Source organism: Strix uralensis, chromosome 4 (assembly GCF_047716275.1).
Source record: "Strix uralensis isolate ZFMK-TIS-50842 chromosome 4, bStrUra1, whole genome shotgun sequence".
Taxonomy (NCBI): Eukaryota; Metazoa; Chordata; class Aves; order Strigiformes; family Strigidae; genus Strix; species Strix uralensis.
Window position 1 is genome coordinate 36090365 of NC_133975.1, and position 20156 is coordinate 36110520.

Here is a 20156-nt window from a genome sequence, read left to right on the forward strand (position 1 = left end):
ACCAGTTTTTTCTTCAGTGCTTACAAAAGTCATGGAAAGTCTGTTCTCCAGCTGTGTTGCAGATTTTGACCTGTCCTGAAAGTATTTCATTCCATCACTGTAATTCCTCTTTAACAAGAAATAGCAAGAAATTCTCTATGTTGCCTTCAGGACATTGCAAGAGCAGACTGGCTCATTGTTTCAGCTTTGACTGACACAGTAAAATCTAGTCAGCTGATCACTCCAGAGGAACTGATGATAAGAAATGATTATCCATCAGTAATTTACCTGTACTCAGGCATGTCATTTTTACAGATAAAATTTCATTCCATATTGAGGCATAGCATAAGTTTATTCTCAAAATTTGTTATAATACAGTGTTTCTGTGTATAATTTGCACACTAACAAGTTCATGGTATGATTATATGGATTAATGCTTACAGTACACTTCTAAAAAATAATTCAGAGGACTCAGTACTTAAGAAATACTGTAAATGTTTACAAAGGAGGAGTGAAATTATTAGATATTTTTGCTTTGTTTTCATAGATGCAGTCATCGCCAAAACAGAAGAAAATTTGTGCCAAGTAGAAGAATTGATCAGTTGTACCTTTCAGAACCAAAGAAACCTGAAAACTGCCCAAAGATCTGAGACTATCAATTACCTCACAAACACTATGGAATATAACCAGATAACTCCATCACAGGCATTACTATTACTACTACCATATTTAAGTTTTTTTGCATTGTTGCAATAGAAGAGTTTCATCCCAGTGGATAAGGCACTCAGATTTGATGTTTAAAGACTTGCACTTCAGAGATAAACATGAAGTTCACATGTACTAGAAAAGCAGAGCAATTTAGGGCTATTACAACGTTTTTAATGAAACAACCAGTAATGATTTTAGTTTCAACAAACTGCTGGACTGCCATCAAAATATCTGATTTAAAAACACATCTCAGCTTGGAAGTTTTTTTGAAAAATAAAATCTTGAATTTCCTCTCATTCTGATCCAGCATTTGGCCTCCTCTTCAGCTTAATCCAGATGCCATTATTTGGACGAAGAATCAGTTCTCCAGTTATACCAAGCTCTTCTGGCTTTTGACATGAGTCCACCCAAAAGCGCCGCAGGATGAGGGCTAGAAGAGCTTTCTCCTCTATCTGCGCAAAGCGCTGACCTACAAGTTACAGGGCAGGAAAAAAAAAAAAAAGACCTTATTGTCAGGTTGCATCAACAGTTGCTGCATTTGCATCCTTACAGTGATACCGCTAGAAGCACAGGACAGCAAGGGCTGTGCATCTGCCTTAAGAACAAAACTGGCTTTAGGCCAAAATCGAGGTCATGTGGATACTACTGAAACTAGCACTTTCCTCTGCATGACAACTCTGGCCTTCCTGGGACAATCCACAGCATGTCCTCCTTCCAATAGTACACAGAACTCAAACAGCAAAGAGGAAACAGTCAACACTTTACATGGAACTAATGCAAAACACAGCCTTGTCATGTCTCTTGGATGAACTAGGCAGGGGGGAATGAATGACAGACCACAGCAGGAGAAGATGCAGCACAGGGACTGTGAGGAGAGACAAACCCCACTGTTCGATATATGCAGAGAGGAGCAAAGGAGATACAACTGCAACAGAATGCCAGACATACCTTCCTTCAAGGCATCACACACACTGATTCCAAGCATCACACACACTGATGATTTGCTAGCACAGAGGGCAAAGTTCAATTTACATTTCAGAGAAAGGTGGAGGAGGAAAGGGGAGAACAGAGAAATACAAGGGAAACCAAATCAAGTGTCACAATCCAGGCATTTCACTCAAATTAAACTGAAAATGGAAACAGGACACAAAACCCAGTACTGAACATTTTCTGTGCTCCACTCTATAATATGCACAGATGGATGTCTGTACATATGTACGCAGTGATGTATTTCTGCAAGGTTGTTAATGAACCACCTGTCCTGCACATGTTCCTGTACATCCAGGAACTAGATAGACATGTAATATTAAATTAGATTCCTCTTTGGAACATGGGAAGACCTAGTCTGCCGTTCTTATGAAAAGGGCACCTATTCCCAATGAGAAAAATTAAAAGCAAACAAACAAAAAAAACCCAACCCCATCCCCCCCCCCCAAGAAAACAAAACAAAACCAAACACCCAGAAGAAGTTGTATTTCCCATTCTTGTAAATGGCATGACAATTGCTCAGCGTTCCCCATCTGCACTTAAGATCAGTGTAGGGAACAGTCTTTTCATGTGTTCTACAACTTAAATGCCTCTACTTTGAGCACATATAAATGACAAGCGTGTCAGTGGCACGTGAAGAGCTAACAAGTTCTGGGATGACAGTGAAAACACCAGAGCAACAAAGATGTTAGAAAGAGGGAAGGAAGACATCAGTTGCAGACTGCATGTTTGGGACACCCAGCTGAGATCACAAGATAGACAGATGAGATGTTTCCAGAGCAAAACAAGTGCAGGACATTTGCCTTCTCTCTGTCTTGCTGACACCGAGGATCAGAAACTTGGAAGCAATCCTGTCTTAATGCAGGAGCCCATTAACATGCTGCCTGGCTGCAGAGGCAGTGAGGAGGAAACACCAGCATGATAGACATTGGCCCTTGGGAAGAAACAAAATGTGGCAGCTCAAGCACCAGGCTTGCAGGGGAGACAGCCCAGAATTCAGGGGAGATGGCGAAGGGGGAGAGGGAGGGACACGACAAGCAGGCACATCAAGACTTAAATTTCTCATACGCTCACTGCTGCCACAGTTACCACATCAAAAGCAGCACTGTCAAATTACAAGGGCTTCCTCTTCAGCTACCTACCAATGCAGTTCCTGGGACCAGCTGAGAAGGGCACGTAAGCATATGGGTGCCTTCCCTTACAATTTTCAGGGAAGAATCGCTCGGGTCTGAACTCCTCCGGGTCAGGGAAGATCTCGGGGTCTCTATGCAGGGCATAAGTTACAACAATAACATTTGTGCCTTTTGGTACCTGATAGCCTCCTAAAGAGAAAAGGGAAAGGAAGAAGAAGGGTCAAAACAATAACAAAGTGACTTTCTATACACAACAGCACAGTAAAAATAAACCACTGTCCTTTACTTGGGAAACACTGCCTCTGAGTAGATGCTAGCAGGATACTGTGTTGGGTTTGTGTGTGTGCAGCTGGGGGTTTTGATAGTGGGGGAGGGGCTACAGCAGTGGCCCCCCCGTGAGAAGCTTCTCGAAGCTTCCCCGGCTCCAAGTCAGACCCACCTCTGGCCAAGGCCGAGCCAAAAAGCAATGGTGGCTGTGCCTCTGTGATAACATATTTTAAGTAGAGGAACTGGGGAGGAGGAGGGGGAGTTGTGAGGAGGAGTTGTGAGGAAGTCACCTATGCAAACACTGAGGTCAGTGGAAGAAAGGAGGAGGAGGTGGGGTGGAGGTGAGCTGGAGTAGACCCCCCTGCAGCCCATGGTGAGAGGGCAGGCTGTCCCCCTGCAGCCCACAGAGAAATCGGGAGCAAATCTGTGCCCAGGAAGAAGGGAGGGGTGGGGCAAAGGTGTTTTTAAGATGTGGTTATACTTCTTACTGTCCTACTGTTAAATTAAGTGGTGGTGGTGTTTAAAAACAAATTGATGTTCTTTTTCTTCCCCTGAGTCTGCCTTTTGCCTGTGACCATAATGGGCTGATCATTCCTTCCTGTTCTTATCTTGATCCCCAAGCCTTTTATTTTCTCCTTCCCACTCCTGAGGGTAAAAGGGTGAGCAAGCAGCTGCATGGTGCTCAGTTGCCCTCTGGGATGAAACTGCAACAGACAGGAAGTGGCAAACACAGGACACTACTTACTAATACAGCAATCCTCTCTTAAGGCACGGGCAAACAGTGGAACTGAAGGGAAGAGCCGAAGGGCTTCTTTCACAACACACTCAAGGTATCGAAGCTTCTTCAAATCATCCATTGTAACAGGACGCTCAGTGTTGCCTGTCCAGAAACAAATAGGGGGATGAGCAAGACCAAAACTCTACATTTTTGGTTAAAGAAACTCATCCCAACTCCCTCTAGGAACTCTCATCACGTATCAAGACAACACAGGAGAAAGTGCTACACATACATTGAACACTCATGCCTTTCCCCAAAAACATAAAATTGGCTGTACTCTCCTACAGACCTTTCAGCACCTGTCCCAATCACCTCTAGCTATTGAAAGCTCCGGAAGGCCCACTAGGAATGTTCCTACCTCCCCTTCTGCATCTAGGCTTATAAAGTACCACATCCTCACAAATGCAACCACCACCACAACCCCAATGAAGGAGGAATGGAAACGTACCAAACACCTCGTCCAGTTCTCTGTGAACCTTCTTCTGGGCTTCAGGATTACATCCAAGTAAGTACAGGGTCCAGTTCATAGCAGCTGCTGTTGTATCATGGCCCTAGAGGTCAAGATTTACAAACACATTCACTTCAACACCATTCCTGTGCACAAGTTGACTCTGTAAATACTTAGCTGTACAGATAGTACAGAAAGTGAGACTTATTAGTCCCATGACCACGAGAATGACCAGTCTGATGCCAGTGCCAGCAACAAATGTCCAGAAAGGGATCACAGGTCAGCAGGAGAGCACCTGAAGAGCAGCACAAAGGAATTCCAGACAATAGGTCAGCTTCATCGGCGGCCCAACTTAAAATGCCTCTGTGCAAATGTACGTAACATAAGGAATAAACAAGAGGAGCTGGAGACATGCGCACGCCTGAAGGGCTACAATCTTATTGGCATCATGGAGACGTGGTGGGATGGCTCCTATGGCTGGAGTGTTGGAATGGAAGGATACAAGCTCTTTAGGAAAGACAGGCAGGGGAGATGAGGAGGGGGATCGCCCTCTGTGTCAGTGACCAGCTGGAAGGCATGGAGCTCTGCCTGGGGATAGATGGGATGCTGACCAAGAGCTTATCAATCAGGATTGAAGGGAGGGCAGGGACATGAGATGTTATAGTGGGGGTCTGCTACAGGCCACCTGACCAGGAAGACCAAGTAGATAGGAGCAGCCTCATGTTCACAAGCTCTGGTCCTCATGGGGGACTTCAACCACCCCAATACCTGCTGGGGAAGGACTTGAGGGTATTAGTGGATCGAAAACTGAGTATGAGCCAGCAAAGTGCACTCACAGCCCAGAAAGACAACTGTATCCTGGGCTACATCAAAAGTAGTGAGAGTAGCAGGTCGAAGGAGGTGATTCTCCCCCTCTACTGCGCTCTCGTAAGACCCCACCTGCAGTACTGTGTCCAGCTCTGGGGCCCCCAACATAAGTAGGACATGGACCTGTTGTCTGAAGTCCAGAGGAGGACCACGAAGACGAGTTGGGGTTGTTCAGCCTGGAGAAGAGAAGGCTCCGGGCCTTCCAATACTTAAAGGGGGCCTACACAAAAGACAGACTGTAGCAATAGGACAAGGGGTAACAGTTTTAAACTGAAAGGGGGTAGATTTAGATTAGATATAAGGAAGTAATTCTTTACTATGAGGGTGGTAAGACACTGGAACAGGTTGCCCAGAGAAGTTGTGGATGCCCCATCCCTGGAAGTGTTTAAGACCAGGTTGGAGGGGCTTTGAGCAACCTGGTCTAGTGGAAGGTGTCCCTGCCCATGACAGGGGGGTTGGAACTAGATGATCTTTAAGGTCCCTTCCAACCCAAACCATTCTATGATTCTATAAAAAACAAAAAGTGAAAAACTTTATACAACATGCTGATTATCAGAATATAAGATGACCCATGATTCTGTCAGGTGCCTGAAAACTGACCAAAAAGGAAAAGTGTTGAAATAACACAAGCAAACATCCCTCTCCTCACCCTCCCAGAAGCTGCATGAACTACCAGTATCTACACAATGAAACAGATGCATATTCATCTTTTTGGTTACTGTCCAGTCAACAACAGAACATCCAGGGGGTCCACGTCTACAACAGAAGAGATACAACAGACACAATCTGTAACCTTTACAAAACTACACAAGAAAGGGTACAAAACTATTCAAAAAGGGTGTAATGAGACACAGACAGTGGCCATAGAAGGGAATACTTCTTGGTTTACTAATAGAAGGGAATCAGCTACTACGGTTCTCAGCACCGCATAAAAATTTGGAAAGCAAATAAAGGGAAGAGGAACCAAAAGAAAAAAAAAATAAAAAAGAGGAAAGCAGAAAAGGGAAAAGTTGACCAACACAGGATTTTGGTACTAAAAAAGGTGCATATGTGAATTTCAGGATGCTGCACCTCTTCAAAATCCAGCTATGGAGTAGTACAGGAATGGTAAGATAGGAAGATAGTTTCTCTAGGTTACAACAGCAGTAATATGACTGAATTAAGCTCTTCTGAGATAGAATTCAGATCCACCTAACGGAGGTGTGTGGAAAACTTGTGAAAGTCTTGTTTAGATCTTTCACTGGACAGGAAACCTGACATGACAAGACAGTACCAATGCGCAGTTGTTGACAGAACCAGGAGGTTACAGCCAACATGGCAAGGGACAAAATGTGAGGAGAGCTGACAAAATGCAGGGCAAAACACTGAAACTGTTTAGCCATTAAGCTATTATTACTCACCTGCTTTCATGAGTAGAGTCTGCTCACATAGGCAGGGCCTACCACATGTGTATTGCTCAACATTTTGCCAGGGCACACAGTTCTGGATCAAATGTTTCTATCCTTCAGTAGTTTCTATACTACAGAGATTTTCTCTTGGGCTTCCAGGGCTAAAATAACGTCATACTAAAAGCAACCTCCTGAACTAAGAAAAGGAAGAGTCACTACCTGCAAATTGTAAATTTCAGGTTCTGGAAAAAAACAAAACAAAACAAAAACTCAACAAATCAATGGGTTCCTTGGGTACCTCAAACATAAAAGTATCCACTTCCTCACGAATATCCCTGTAGCTCAATTTGTTCCCTTCATCATCTGTTGCATTCAGCAGCATGTCCAGGAAAGCCTTCCTCCTTTTGAACCCACCTTCTTCATAGTTGCCATCACTATTACATTTTGTTTCCTTGGTGTTTTCAAGTTCCGCAGCTTTTTCTGCAATGACCTGAGATTAGAACCATTATATTAGATATGATGCACGTGTAGCACATGCGCACAGTCTACATCACACAGGTTTGTGCCAACTTATTAAAACAACATCCATCTGTAATAGTCTACATGAGCTAGTTAGCACAGCTGTCAGCATTAGCTCATGAACTTTAACTGACTTTTTGTGTTAGTAGGTGAAATATGAACAACCTCTCTCATTCCAAGTAATAGAATGAACCTTGAATAGCCTTTGAGTTGATCAAGAAAACAGATAGCCAAACTATGCAAACAACTTGCTGATCATCAAGAAGTGTAAACATATCCAGAATATTTGGAACAAGCCAATTGTGAATGCTAACAATAGTGATGGCAAATCAAAAAACATCACCACAATTTGAACAGACTGATCACTAAGAAGATATTCTCTACCCTATCCAATAACTAAGGAAAGGATCACTCTCCAACATCTGGGGAACCCAGGAGATTGTAGAGAAGCCAGGGCACCCCACAACCTTGCATCAGGTCTAAACATAGCACAGCCAGAACCACTACACTACTAAAGCTTCCCAAATTTTCTTCAGTATGAGAGCAATGGTTGAACTTCCCTTTTTAAGGTCAAAGCACAACCCCAGAGACAGACAGAGATTTCCTGTTGTCACCACTGCTAACAGCAAAACAGAATCCTTCAATAAATTGGTATTGCTCTCAACAACAAAGTAATTAAAAATAAAGGTTGTAGAGTATGTAATTCTGTTCAGTGAAGCACTGAATGGGAAAAAAATACAGCTATACACACAGTTTTCCTCACTGAACATACATATATAAATACACATACTGAACCACCTCTTGTCTCAGTGCATTCTGCCAGCACCTACGCTAGATGATATAATTTACTGTTCCTTAGTCATCTTCTAAGATTTGGCCAGCATGGGAAGTGAGCAAGTGTTACCTTACATCCCTTTAAGAGCCTCTCTCAAGCCTCACTTCTGCAATTCCCAATAAAAGGAATCAAAACATGAACTACTGAAAAACAATGCAGAGTCAAATGTGACTTATTACATGTAATGAAAGTTCAGATATTATTTCCTTTGCTGTGGGCATTGGTACAATGATATCGTGGGGTACATACACCTATTTCAGGGAAAGAAGCCTCCCTGGTAACATTCAACAGTAGATTCGTGAGGGCAACCACTGGCAAAAACAGCACAGAGGCTATTTGGTGAGAGAAAACGGTGTTACCTGCACAGTGTAACATGGTGACAGAACACTGCATTTTATGCCAAGTCAGTGACATACGCTTAATGGTTTCTGTGTCAAAGTGTCTTAGTGCTGGTATTTGCTCATGGAACACCGTGATAAGCTGCATGTGTTTGCTCATCTCAGCAGTTCTGCTCCAAATAGAGGAAAATTAATACAGACTTCCATTTTTGAGGGCTTGACCAAGTGACGTTACCAAGCAGAGACACCTATGCTTACCACTACAAGCTTGGCACTGAGCTGCTGCAGGTGATTCAGATGTGGAGCCTCTGGGGCAGAATTAAAGTTCAGTGTTGTTTGTTCTGGTTGTCAAGGACCTGTAAGTCCTGTTACTCTCCTAGAGTAATATACTCCCTTGCTTAAATACAACAGAGCTTCTGACAGAGAAGTCAGCTGTTGTCTTCCTTTCAGGGAATTCCTCAGCATCCTAACAGAGAGATAGTTCTTCTCTTAATAGATGCATATCAAGGGGGCTGAACCTCACCCCCATTTGAAAGCTCTGTACTAAGTGCAAGACTTCACTCCAACAAATAGCATGTACCACCAAAAAAAAAAAAAATTAAAGAATCTATACTGTATCTGTAAAATTATGAAGGATCCTGAGGTTCCTCTCATGTTCTCTTCCTTCCTTGAACAGCATATATACAAGATCAGGCCAAAGCCAAGGGCTCTTCTGTCGCTCATGAATTAGATCACTCATCCTAAAGGCACAACAATTACATCATGTCGCATTTCTTGACAAAAATAAATTTACAGTAAATTACATACTTTCAAGAACAAAAAAAAAAATATTTCTACCTCCCCCAATGAAATGAAATGGAACTTAGCATATTGTGTGGGTTTAAACCTATTCATCTGAAAGAAAGGCTGTCCATATTTGTTTCCTGATTTTAAACCAACTCAAAATTTCTGTAACCTGTCCCAGCATCCCCATGATTTATATCTTTAAGCACAGATCTCTGAGAGCATACTCTTAGTGGGAATCCTCTTGAAACAGACATATTAAGTCATTCAGTCCAGTTCCACTCCACATGAGTGAAGTACTGACCATGCTGAAAAGATATGTACAATCTGACAAGACTACTCGTGTCAGGGCTCCAAAATATCTGCTCCATGACCTCAAACAGCCATCTAAAAGCATTACATTCCTACTTGACTGTCCAGATACCATATATGCCAGACAGCACAGGAAAAGTATTTGAAATAAAGATTATGAGACCTCAAGTACGCTCAAACACAACTGGAGTACATCTGGAAGAGCTCATTGTTATTGCTATTCAGCTCCTGCACATGCTTTTGGCTGAAGGAGACTCTGAGGAGCAATTATTACATTTAGACCAACTTCGGGCCAACCCACTTGCAATACCATTTGGGAAAGGCCAAGAAACCAATGACAATCAAATCCTCTAATTTCATTTTTTGTAACACACCTGTCTCAACAAGCCTCATCAAAGGCCAGGGGTGAGATACCACAAGCAGCTATATCTCATCTAGGAAGACACACCAGTGTGCTAGGAATACAGACCATGCTTCTCCTAATCCACTAGACAACCACATACAATTTGAATGGTGTAAATACTGACGTGAACTGCAGAGCAGCAGTGTCTGAGCTTTAACATGCTGTCTAAAACAGCACCCTCCCAATTCTGCCAGTCATACTGATATGAAATGTTGCGGCTCCATTTTTTTTTTTCACCTCTTGTACCAATGGATTAATTGAATGGCAGCCGGCACCTCTTCACAGCCTCAGCCTCCCATTGCATATACACATACCAGAAAATGCATCAAAATTTGCAAGAGCTTCTTCTGCCTTCTTGGCTTTCCACCTCCACCTGTGACCCCTGGGCCCTCCCTCATGGCTCACAGCAGATGAACTCCTGTCACCAGCAGCATCAACTCCAGCCCAACTACAACGTAGACAAGGAAAATGTCCATTTACCTGTAGACAGCACGAACATACTCAGAATCCTTATTCTCCTGAGCACCTATATTCCTGCCCATTGCCGTTTCTAGGAGGAGGAAATCATCAACAGTTCATGAGCACAAAGCAAAATGCAGAGTCCCTGTACACAATAGGTTACTACTGCTCGCAGCCTCTGTCACCACACCATCCTTTCAACAGGGAAATACATATATCCCCTTCCAGGTGATGAGCTCGCTTTACATTTTCATGCCCAGGAACCCTGCTCCTCAATCCAACCTCACTTCAGACTACTACTTCTGCCCTGCCCACTCAACAAACTCACCTGCTCACATGCACGCAAGACACCTAGAAGAAAGAATGGCCTTGGGAGGATGGAAATGCATTCACATAATATGCAGGGACATTTCTCTTCTACTGTCTCCTCACACAACATGGCACAGCTGTACTCGTGAGCCTCTGCATCATTCACAGCCCCAGCCACAATAACCGAAGAGGACTTACCACAGATGATATCAAGGGCACACAGAGTGATGTCTAGGAAGACATCAAATGGTTCCTTGTCAACATGCTTCTCAAGTTTATTCAATAAAATACCTCCTTGTTCATTCATAACATCTAGAAAGTCAGTTAAGATTGTGAAGTGGAACGTAGGAGTTATCATCTTCCTCCGCGACCGCCACTTGTCTCCGGTGCTGCAAAATCAACAGGGAGAAGGAAGGGTTAAAAACTCCAAGTGAAAAATAAAACCCTCACCATCACAAGAAGTACACAGTAAAAACTGCAGCCTGGAACACCTTCACAGATGGACACGCTGTAGATGACTCTTCAAGCTGTCCATAGCACTCCCCAGTAGGAGCAAAATGGAAATATTTCTTGCTCCAGCTCTCTCCAAAGCAGAAGCCACCATTTCTATAGCTGCTCTCAATGAAAGAAGATGCCAGCAAGCCTTTGGGCAATACAGCCTCGTGGTTGCTCAGTGCACAGGCTCAGAGGGATCAAGCAGAAGCCATCTATAGGACAAACCAGCTACTCGGCATCAAGGCTTCAAGTCATCACATTGTCTCTGTGAATCACCACCCATGCTTCCTTCCATCCACTGACTAGGAAATGAGGATTGCAGAGAACTAGGGTCCCTGGACATTACAGAAATTACTGCCTCAAGGTCTGGCTACAAAGTGCTTCCTTGGAGACAGGCAACCACCTCCCACATGCCAGTGAAAGAACATGGAGCCACAGCAGCTGACACCAGCTTCCTAGGGGTTCTCGTTTGTTTTTTCTGAATTACATGCGCCACAGGCACACAACTGGTAGCTCTGCTTACAGGATAAACCATCACACCACTTCTCTCGTTAACCTGCTCTTGGGGCACTCCTAGGTCAGCTTATCTGCTTGCTGTCTACCACTACTGCCCTTAATCAGCAAAGACTGGAACATTCTCCTCCATTATGCTTTTGCAAGCCCAAGGAAGTCAAAACATCTCTAGAAGTCTACTAGAGACAAAACAAGCAGTAAGGAAGACAACTAAGAGTGAGGATACACCATGCCTGATGCCCATGGACCTCAACTCTCTGCACTTTGCTACTGATTACTGTCTTCTTAAGGGCCATGAACAAAACTCAGGATAAAGGGCATTCCTCATCCTCTTCCACAAACTTGCACCTCCCACACCACATGATCACAGCTGCCTTTTACGACACCATGGTCCCATCACAAAGCACGAGGAGTTCACCTCTGAGGGCTCCAAACAGGCAACAAAACTCTATTGCTAACAGGGGGACCTTGACCTTCTTGCACAAACACAGAAGAGGCACAAAGGCACCAGAGCCACTCTACATTCGCCTTGCTCTGACTCTTGAATGCTTACATCAACCAGACCAAACCCTCCTTGACCCTCCCAAGACTGGAGGACACCAAGCCCTTACATCACTGCTCCTCCTTCTCTCCACTCCTGACTTGCGCTGTTATGCAGGCTCATTTCTTACAAGCCTCCACTTCATGAGGGAAATGAAGGACAGGGTATAGATACTCTCCCATCCTACCCCAAAGCATCACCAACCTCAGGCCCACCCTACTGGTTTGCAGCATGACCAGCTGAGATAAGCAATGCACAGAGTTGCAGTTCTGCCACAGTCCAAACACTCAACACACATCACAACATTCAAAACACCCAGAGTGTAGCATTGTAGACTAAAAGATACCACTTGCCATAGGATACAACTTCCCAAAACTCACATTCATTTCAAGCCTCTGGGCAGAAAAGTAACAATGGCCAAATTTACTAAGAAACGGATAATGCCACAAGATTTTTATCAAACATTAACTGCTAAAGAGCAACCAAGACCATCACAAGGAATAAGACTTCCACAGCTATCACCTTCATCTCTGTCCAGAGATACACACAGCATTCCTGTCACCAAGCCCTCTTCCTATCATACACTCTGCAAATTTCAAAAAGACAGCAATGCACCTGAATTTCACTATACCTCGTCAGAAGTCCAGTGCCCAGCCACGGCTGCAGGAATTTGTACAGGTATGATTTTTCTATATGTTTAGAACTGCTCAGAATAACCTGCCAGAAAAATGAAAGGAGAGGAAAAAAAACATCACATTGCTAGATGGAGAAAGATTTCTTCAGCTGAGATTACTTCACGCAACCTCAGTTCCTCCACAAAAATGCCCCAAGCCTCAGTAAAATGCACAATAGTTCAGTACAAGCTGGTACACAGGGGGCACATTGAGTTCACACCCTCAAGTCTTTCAGTAAATATCCCAATCCTGAGAAACAATGAAATACTAAAAAACCACCACTAACACTCCCCTTATCTTCCTGAAAAAGAAAAACCTGTGTTACAAAGTCACAGGCAGAGCTCAGTGAAAACCCAATAGTTTCCAGCCTTAACCAAACCCACAAGAAGTACCATCTCTTCAATAAACACTCCAACAAAGAAACAACTCTATCTTCCCAGTTCAAGGGCAATCACTGTCAGTAGCAAAACTAAGGGCTACATTTCATGGCATCAAGACAGACCCACCAAATTCTAATGCAGAAGTCAATCAGACACAAGCATTGCAACCTGCATTTCATAATGTTCTATCCCTATTTCAGTGGTCCCATCTTCCTTGCTATCTGCTTGTGCATTCTGATCTTGGTAGCAGAAGGTCTCGCACGTATGAAAACAAAGCTAAAGGAGATGCTTCTCTGTATAAAACATACTAAGTCAGTGTTTTCATCTGCTGGCCATCTTCAGTATTTATTTTTTTTAAAGACTAGGTTTTTTATATTCTTCTACTTTCAGCCTTTCTTTAGCACTGGGTCAGAGGACAATCTCAAGTAAAATCAGTCCAAACCCTTTCTTGCAAAAATTACATTGACAGAATAGAAACTGATAGGTTGGATGCTGCTTTGCATGACAGTAGTAGACAGAAGACAAGTACACCCACCTCCACACTGTCAGGGTGATATAAAATCATGACAGGCAATGGTCCTATCCAAAGTTTGAACAATGGCCAACTCCTTAACTCTTCAACGTAAACTTGCAGTTGTTTAAAAAAACCTGTAATGAAAAAAAGCAGATTCAAATTTTAATAAAAAGGGGGGGTTTTCTGAATAAGCAAGACATCTGTAATGAACTCTTTAACACCATATGCCCTGTAATTATCTTTTTGTTGTAGTTTTATCTTGCTACTATGACCAAGCAGCACATACTGCACCTAGCTACTAGCTGTACTGCAGGATCATTTCTTTATGGCCACACTCTTGAAGGCACTTCCAAAGAATCCCCTTCTAGCTGTAGATAAGGCAGCTTGATTTAAGCAGTCTCAAAGCACTGCAGCATGGGCCTTCTGTATTGCAATGCTCTTTGCAACAATTAGAGTCATATGAAACTTTATCAAGGCTATGCTTGTGTTCTGGCTTATTTGACGCTATCCAAAATGCTATATCAAGATTATCTTTACTTTCCAAGTACAACACCAAACCTTTTCCCATCTGAGACCCCACTGACAGGTACTACGTTGGTGGTGCATACACAAGAGATGTCAAGCACAGATGACAAGCACAGAGCACTGCGCAGGAACCAGTATCACTTGAAACGTCTGGTTTCTGATAGCTGGACTTCTGAAGAAAATCTCTGGAGCCCTTACACTGTTATTGTTTGCCTGCAAACAAATTACTTCTTACTCCAACATGCTTAAAAATCCTCTCACTTTCTTGCAGCCCTAACCATCAGTGACAGTTTGCAATTCTAGCAGAGGCTTTTGACAGCTGGCTGCTCCAGGATTAAACTCTCCGCTTGTCTTTTTAGAAACGTTACTGAAGGGTAAGTGACTACTCACAGGGCCACTGTGGATTTAGCAGCTCAGATGTCCCTATCAATAAGGGCACAAAGATTCATAGGATCACTTATGCCACAGACCACTTGAGAGATATCACTGTTGTCCAGCTGTCAGTTGGACTTCATACCACTGAGCTCAGCAATCCAGCCAATTCTCCACCCACATTATTATCTACTTATCCAGTCCACATCTTGTCAGTTCAGCTATACAGAAAGCATGGGAAATGATATCAAAGACCTTGCTGAATCAAATTAAACACCATCTACTGCTCTTCCCATGCTCATAGACACAGCTATCTCATCACAGATGGCAATCAGGTTCATTCTGCAGATCTAGAGGAGGTGGCTGCTATCAGGATGTTCAAGGATTAAATATGACTTTGCCCTTTCAGAAACCAGATTAAACAATAAGTGACTCCCTCCAAGGCCTCTGCAGAGTTGAAAATTCAAAGGCTGCCAAATTAAAAGGAAAAATAAAAAGGAAAAAAGCTAGTTTCCTAATAGATAACTCAGATACTGCATTCCCTATTCTTAGGCAAGGTTCTAATGACATCTCATCCAAAAGGCTTAAAAGTGTCAAATATTTTGTTATTTTTAAAGTATTTTTTCTCCTAACATCACCACGATTAAAATATCACAGTTTTCCAGCATCTGTGAAAGACGAAAAAGATGAAAAGTCATTTTTCTTTCTGCTATAAAACCTTATCCATTTTTATAAAAGCTTTTGTCACATTTTTAATGAAAAATATTATAAACCACAAAGTTCACCTGTTTTTATATAAATAAACAAGAACAAAGATGGATGGCCATAGACTTAACTAAAGCATGGAGGCTATGTGACTCCTGCTAACGAAGGAGATTAGAGACTCCATAGAACATAAGAGTTGCCATCAAACTGCTTTCTGGAGAGAGAAGCAATGTTCTTTTTTGTTTTGTTTTTTTAAGAAGATTTAAAAAGAAGAAGGGAAAAAGAAAAAAAAAGATTTGCCTTTCAGTCAGGCTCATATACACATCCTGACTATGATCCTGCTACTGCTTCCCCAAAGACAACTTCAGGGAAAGCCGCCTGCCCTCGTTTCCATGAAGAAAGATCTCTCCTATCTGTATTTAGATACAGGGTTGGATCCAGAGGAAAGATGTGAGCGTGTATGCTCACAAACATAGGGACCATGTCTCAGCATGTGTTGGCACCGGGCAATGTGCATGCCCGTGATGTACTCAGCTTCACCACGCTCCCATGACCCAGTCACGCTCTATTCCGGCAGCACAGCCAGAAACGCACATGCACCGAGCAGACCGGCATACACAGGCATCACAAACACACCCAGAAGAGTCTGCTGATCCACCGACAGCACAGCCAGAGCCACTTTTGCACCACAGACTCCTCAAGAAATATGCTCCTTTGCAAAACCGAGTACCAAACAAAAAAGGAACAAGTAGCATGCTAGTGCTTTCTCAAGCAGCTGGCAAAAAGAAGGTACCACTGATCAGTGCGAGAGCAGGAAGGTTTGTTTTTGAGGGATGTACTGCAAATACTCAGCAAGTCTTTTCACATCTAACACACAGCTAATTCGGAAAATGACTCAGCGACTCAGCATGCTAAAGTCCTTGCACATGCTCACTTGGGGGAAGATATTTGTTTAAAGAAGTATTTTTACTTCGCAAGCTAAAAGCTTTGTTTGGATCCGAGTTAACAGCATTGTGAAACAGCACTTCCTGCGAGAGCACCCAGCACGCCTCCCTGTCGCAAAAAACACATCCACAGCATTCACGCTCCACCTCACCAACAACTGGAAACAGGTCTGAGTCCAGCATCAGCATCTGGAAGTCACCATCAGACTGAACCTCTAGCTCATCTTTGACTGATAATAACCCCACATTTATGTAGTTCCTCTTCTTTCCCCTCCACTGCCCACTTCTCACACAGTTCCCCTCTGCAGGTTGCCCCCAGTCCCAGAGAGACCTAAAGGCCATGGCACACCCTACAGCCCCTCCCCAGCCAGCCACAGCTCGACCACCCAAGCACCGCACCAGCGCCGGCTCCTCCAGCAAAGCCCCATGCAGTGCAGGGACTTCACAGCTGGGCTACAGCATGAGCTGCCCTTACCTTGTCCGTCCCGCTCCAGGAGTAGAGCATTTCCCAGCACAGGATAGCAGGGACTGATACCCGGGATTGGCTTCATCACCCACCACCGCCTCCAGTAATCCATCAGGGAGGGCAGGGAGCACACAGCCACAACCGTCAACAGCAGAGCTACGACCTCAGCCCCCAAGTGCAGCAGCGGGGGTCGCCCTGCGGCTCCCTGCACAACCTCCATCGCCACCTCCCAGCCTCCTGCTCCAAGCCTTGATCCCTGCTGGGGAACCAGCGCTGCCTGTACCCGGCTGCTCTGCCTGTACCGGCCACTGCCGCTCTGCAGCGAGCCAAATGTGCCGGGACCAGAGCCATGAGAGTGGGAGGCGGAGCTGTCATATGGGCCCCAAGGCGCAGCTTCCTGTCAGGAAAATAAACAAAGATATAAAAAACACGCACATGTGGAGAGGCTGCCTGCAAGCACTTAGAGACAGCAGAGCAGCCACAGGGAACAGTGACATTTCCCTGCCCTCACCTGGCTCCTCTGACTCAAGTGAAGAGTGAGAAAGTTCTGTGCAGGCCCGTGCAATATCTCAGACGGAAAAGATACAAACAAGTCAAGAGAAAAAACACCTTTTTGCTGATTTGGGAAGGATGAGTTTTCTCAACATCATCTTTCTCCATCTGTTTTCAGGGAACACCATTTTGTGAGATACAGAACTGCTCCAGTACTCTCCAACACGGTGTCTGAAGGGTTTCAACTGCTTCAGATGGGGAGTAGCTTTCTTCAGTTCGGTTGATGGCTTCAAGGGGTTTCACAAACCGGAACCCCCACAGACCCACAATCAAGAGCAGCACTGCAAAGCACACTGATGCTTCTCAGGTCAAATGACCTTTACTGATGTCACTGTTGAACTCTCAGCCACAGGCTACAGGGTGCCAGTATCATGACTGGGAGCACCAGAAGCTGTGCCACAACTTGTAAAGTGCTTGGGTAGAAGTGGTGCCATACCCACCATACACCCTGCTACCCCTCCTGCCTCAGGAGGATCCAGGGTCTCTTCTTACTGCTTCAGGGCTGCTAAGCACCTGCTCCTCAAAGCCTCCAATGCTCAGAAACCTTGTGCTCAAACAGAAGTTCAGTGAAAAGACAGCATGGTTCACACACAATTTGCAAAACTTCATCCCCTGAATACACCACAGAAGCTTCTTATAGCCATAGTCATGTTTCTCCTGTCTGTTTTGTACCAAAACTGACTGCACTGTCCGCACCAGCATTTGCAGTAAACCAACAAACAGCATAAACAAAGCAACTAAGATAAGAAACACAAATAGAGAAAGCTCAGAACATCAGAAGCTAAGGAAGGGCTGATGACCCTTGGCAGCAGAAGGGAGTAAATTTTGGCACTTTGTTCCTGCAATCTCCCAGCAAAGACCTTCTCATAAATGCTGACTGTGGCATTTTTCTGCACAGTAAACAGCTGGAAATGAACTTTGCTACTCTTACTGTTATTTGTAATGGTTCATGACAGAAAGTAGCAGATACATACCCTGTCTTGCAAACATGTAAGGCAAGCTACATAGCCATCAGTCCCCTCTTTTGTTCAGGTGACATCTCAGGAAGGAAGCAAGTGTGCAGGATTAAGAGGCTCACCTTTTGTCTTTGCAACATGGAGATCAGCTAGGTAATTACACTCTTTTCTTTATAAATAACCTTGCAGTTTATTGCCTTCATGGAGTCGATGATTAGATGAAGTGGTTAATTGTGATTCTGAGTCAAAAATCCGTGTTTCTAATTGCTGATAACTCCTTCTGCAAGAAAAAACTGAAAAACTGTGAAACAGCAGGGACAGGGTGAAAAGCCACACATAAAGCAGTGGAGAACACACAGAACAAACATTGCAAAATCCTGCCAGTGGCTGGCAATGGTGATGCTGCTAACAACAGGCAGCAGTTACACTGGAATGAGATGTAAAAGATATACCCAAGAAAGGGGAAATGAGAGGTCTGGCATCTCAGAGGCCTAATTATGTCACTGAGATTTGCAATCATTATGAACCTTGGAGGATGTTCTGTAGGACAATTGTTTTCTACCAGATTGTGATTAGCATTCCTTTTCCACCTGGAGAGCTATTTGCTCAGTGTTGGATTTCAGCAGGCACTGGTTATTGAATCTTGGCTTTTATGAATGCACAGGCACAATGGCAACGCAGGCTTCCGTTGGTCCCTAGAACGCAGGTCTGGATCCTTTGATAAGGAAGTCGATAGAATCATTGTTACTGGCAAGAAGAACAAAAACCTAAAGCAAAGCAAGGCTAAAATGGATCTAATATGACAGAAAGACAAAAAAGAAGTACACAACACATTCTGAAAAACTGCGGTGTGCTCTTCACATTAGTCCTTTGCCCCAGCCAAGACATACCTGACATTTTTGCCATCCCTTGCAAAACACACAGCATCCACAGTAAGCAAGACTAACCAGTTGCTAACTTAGCAATCACTACAATTAATTTGCAATTAGGAAGCGTTTTTCTTAGCAAGAGCTTCCCTCTTTCTCAACATACACAATTAAAGCATGATTTATGTAGAACATCACTAGCACTGAAAAAAGCCAGTTTATAGTCCACCACAGCCATCACCTGCACAAAGAAAAGATAACACAGCATGTCCCCATTTGAAAAGACACCCTCAGTGCTGAACAGCTCAGAGATCTCCCCCAATCCTCAGAGAGGAATTTTAGGGCTTGATGCTGAACTTCATGTCACTGTAGACAAAAAAACCTAGGCTTCAAAGCCCAAAGCTTGAGGAAGACTCTAGCTTCAAATCCTTCTGTGGATTATCTTTCCTCACACAGGTAAAGAAAATTAACAGCACTTGAGAGATGGAGACCACAGCTATGTTTTCCAGAGACAGACTGATTGCTGTGATGCTCACCTCAGTCAAACACACCTTGCTATGGTTTCTGCAACCTGGTGTTCACTGTACAGCAACAACTGCTCTGTTCTGTAACCATCACTTGGGCTCCTTCACTACATGAAGTTTTTCACGAATCAATTATCCCCAACAGAATACAAAAGTTTGCCTCCTCTCTAAGAAACCAAAATCTTCCATGCCAGGATAATAACACATCTTGCAACAAAGGAGGCCACCACCCATCCCCCAGAACACAGCCTACTGTTGTAAAGCAATTCTGATAATGTACCAGTGATGTTGTCATAACTAACAGACATTAACGCTAAGTAGCTACCAAAGCATCACACCTATGTTTATTCATCTATGTGTCAAGACAAAAGCATACCCAAGTTGGATGGCTACAACCCACTCCAAGGTCACAGGTCGAGATTCTGCCCACCATCCTGTGGTTCAGCTAGATCCTACAGTGCTTCCTCCTTGCCAAACTCTAGCAAGTTTAAAGAAAGCGTTTAGCAGCATGTTACATATTACATGAAGCAAGCCAGAGTTCACAGAGCACAAAGAAAAGGAGCAGTTTAAGATCTAGAAGAACTTGTGATGGTAGGTCACAGAAACACAAAATACT

At 43.8% G+C, this 20156-nt stretch overlaps 1 protein-coding gene across 1 annotated transcript; it reads right to left on the reverse strand.

The window, feature by feature from the left end:
- Positions 1–312: 312 nt before the first annotated feature.
- Positions 313–17664, reverse strand: CYP4V2 (cytochrome P450 family 4 subfamily V member 2). Its single transcript, XM_074866347.1, has 12 exons — positions 17154–17664; positions 16652–17039; positions 13652–13764; positions 12694–12779; positions 10712–10902; positions 10226–10295; positions 8861–8987; positions 6854–7045; positions 4301–4403; positions 3820–3954; positions 2817–2996; positions 313–1156 (listed from the first exon to the last, which is right to left on the reverse strand). Exons 2-12 carry the CDS (start codon positions 16860–16862, stop codon positions 981–983), a joined length of 1584 nt encoding a protein of 527 aa, XP_074722448.1. The 5' UTR covers positions 16863–17039; positions 17154–17664; the 3' UTR covers positions 313–980.
- Between the last annotated feature and the right edge of the window lie 2492 nt (positions 17665–20156).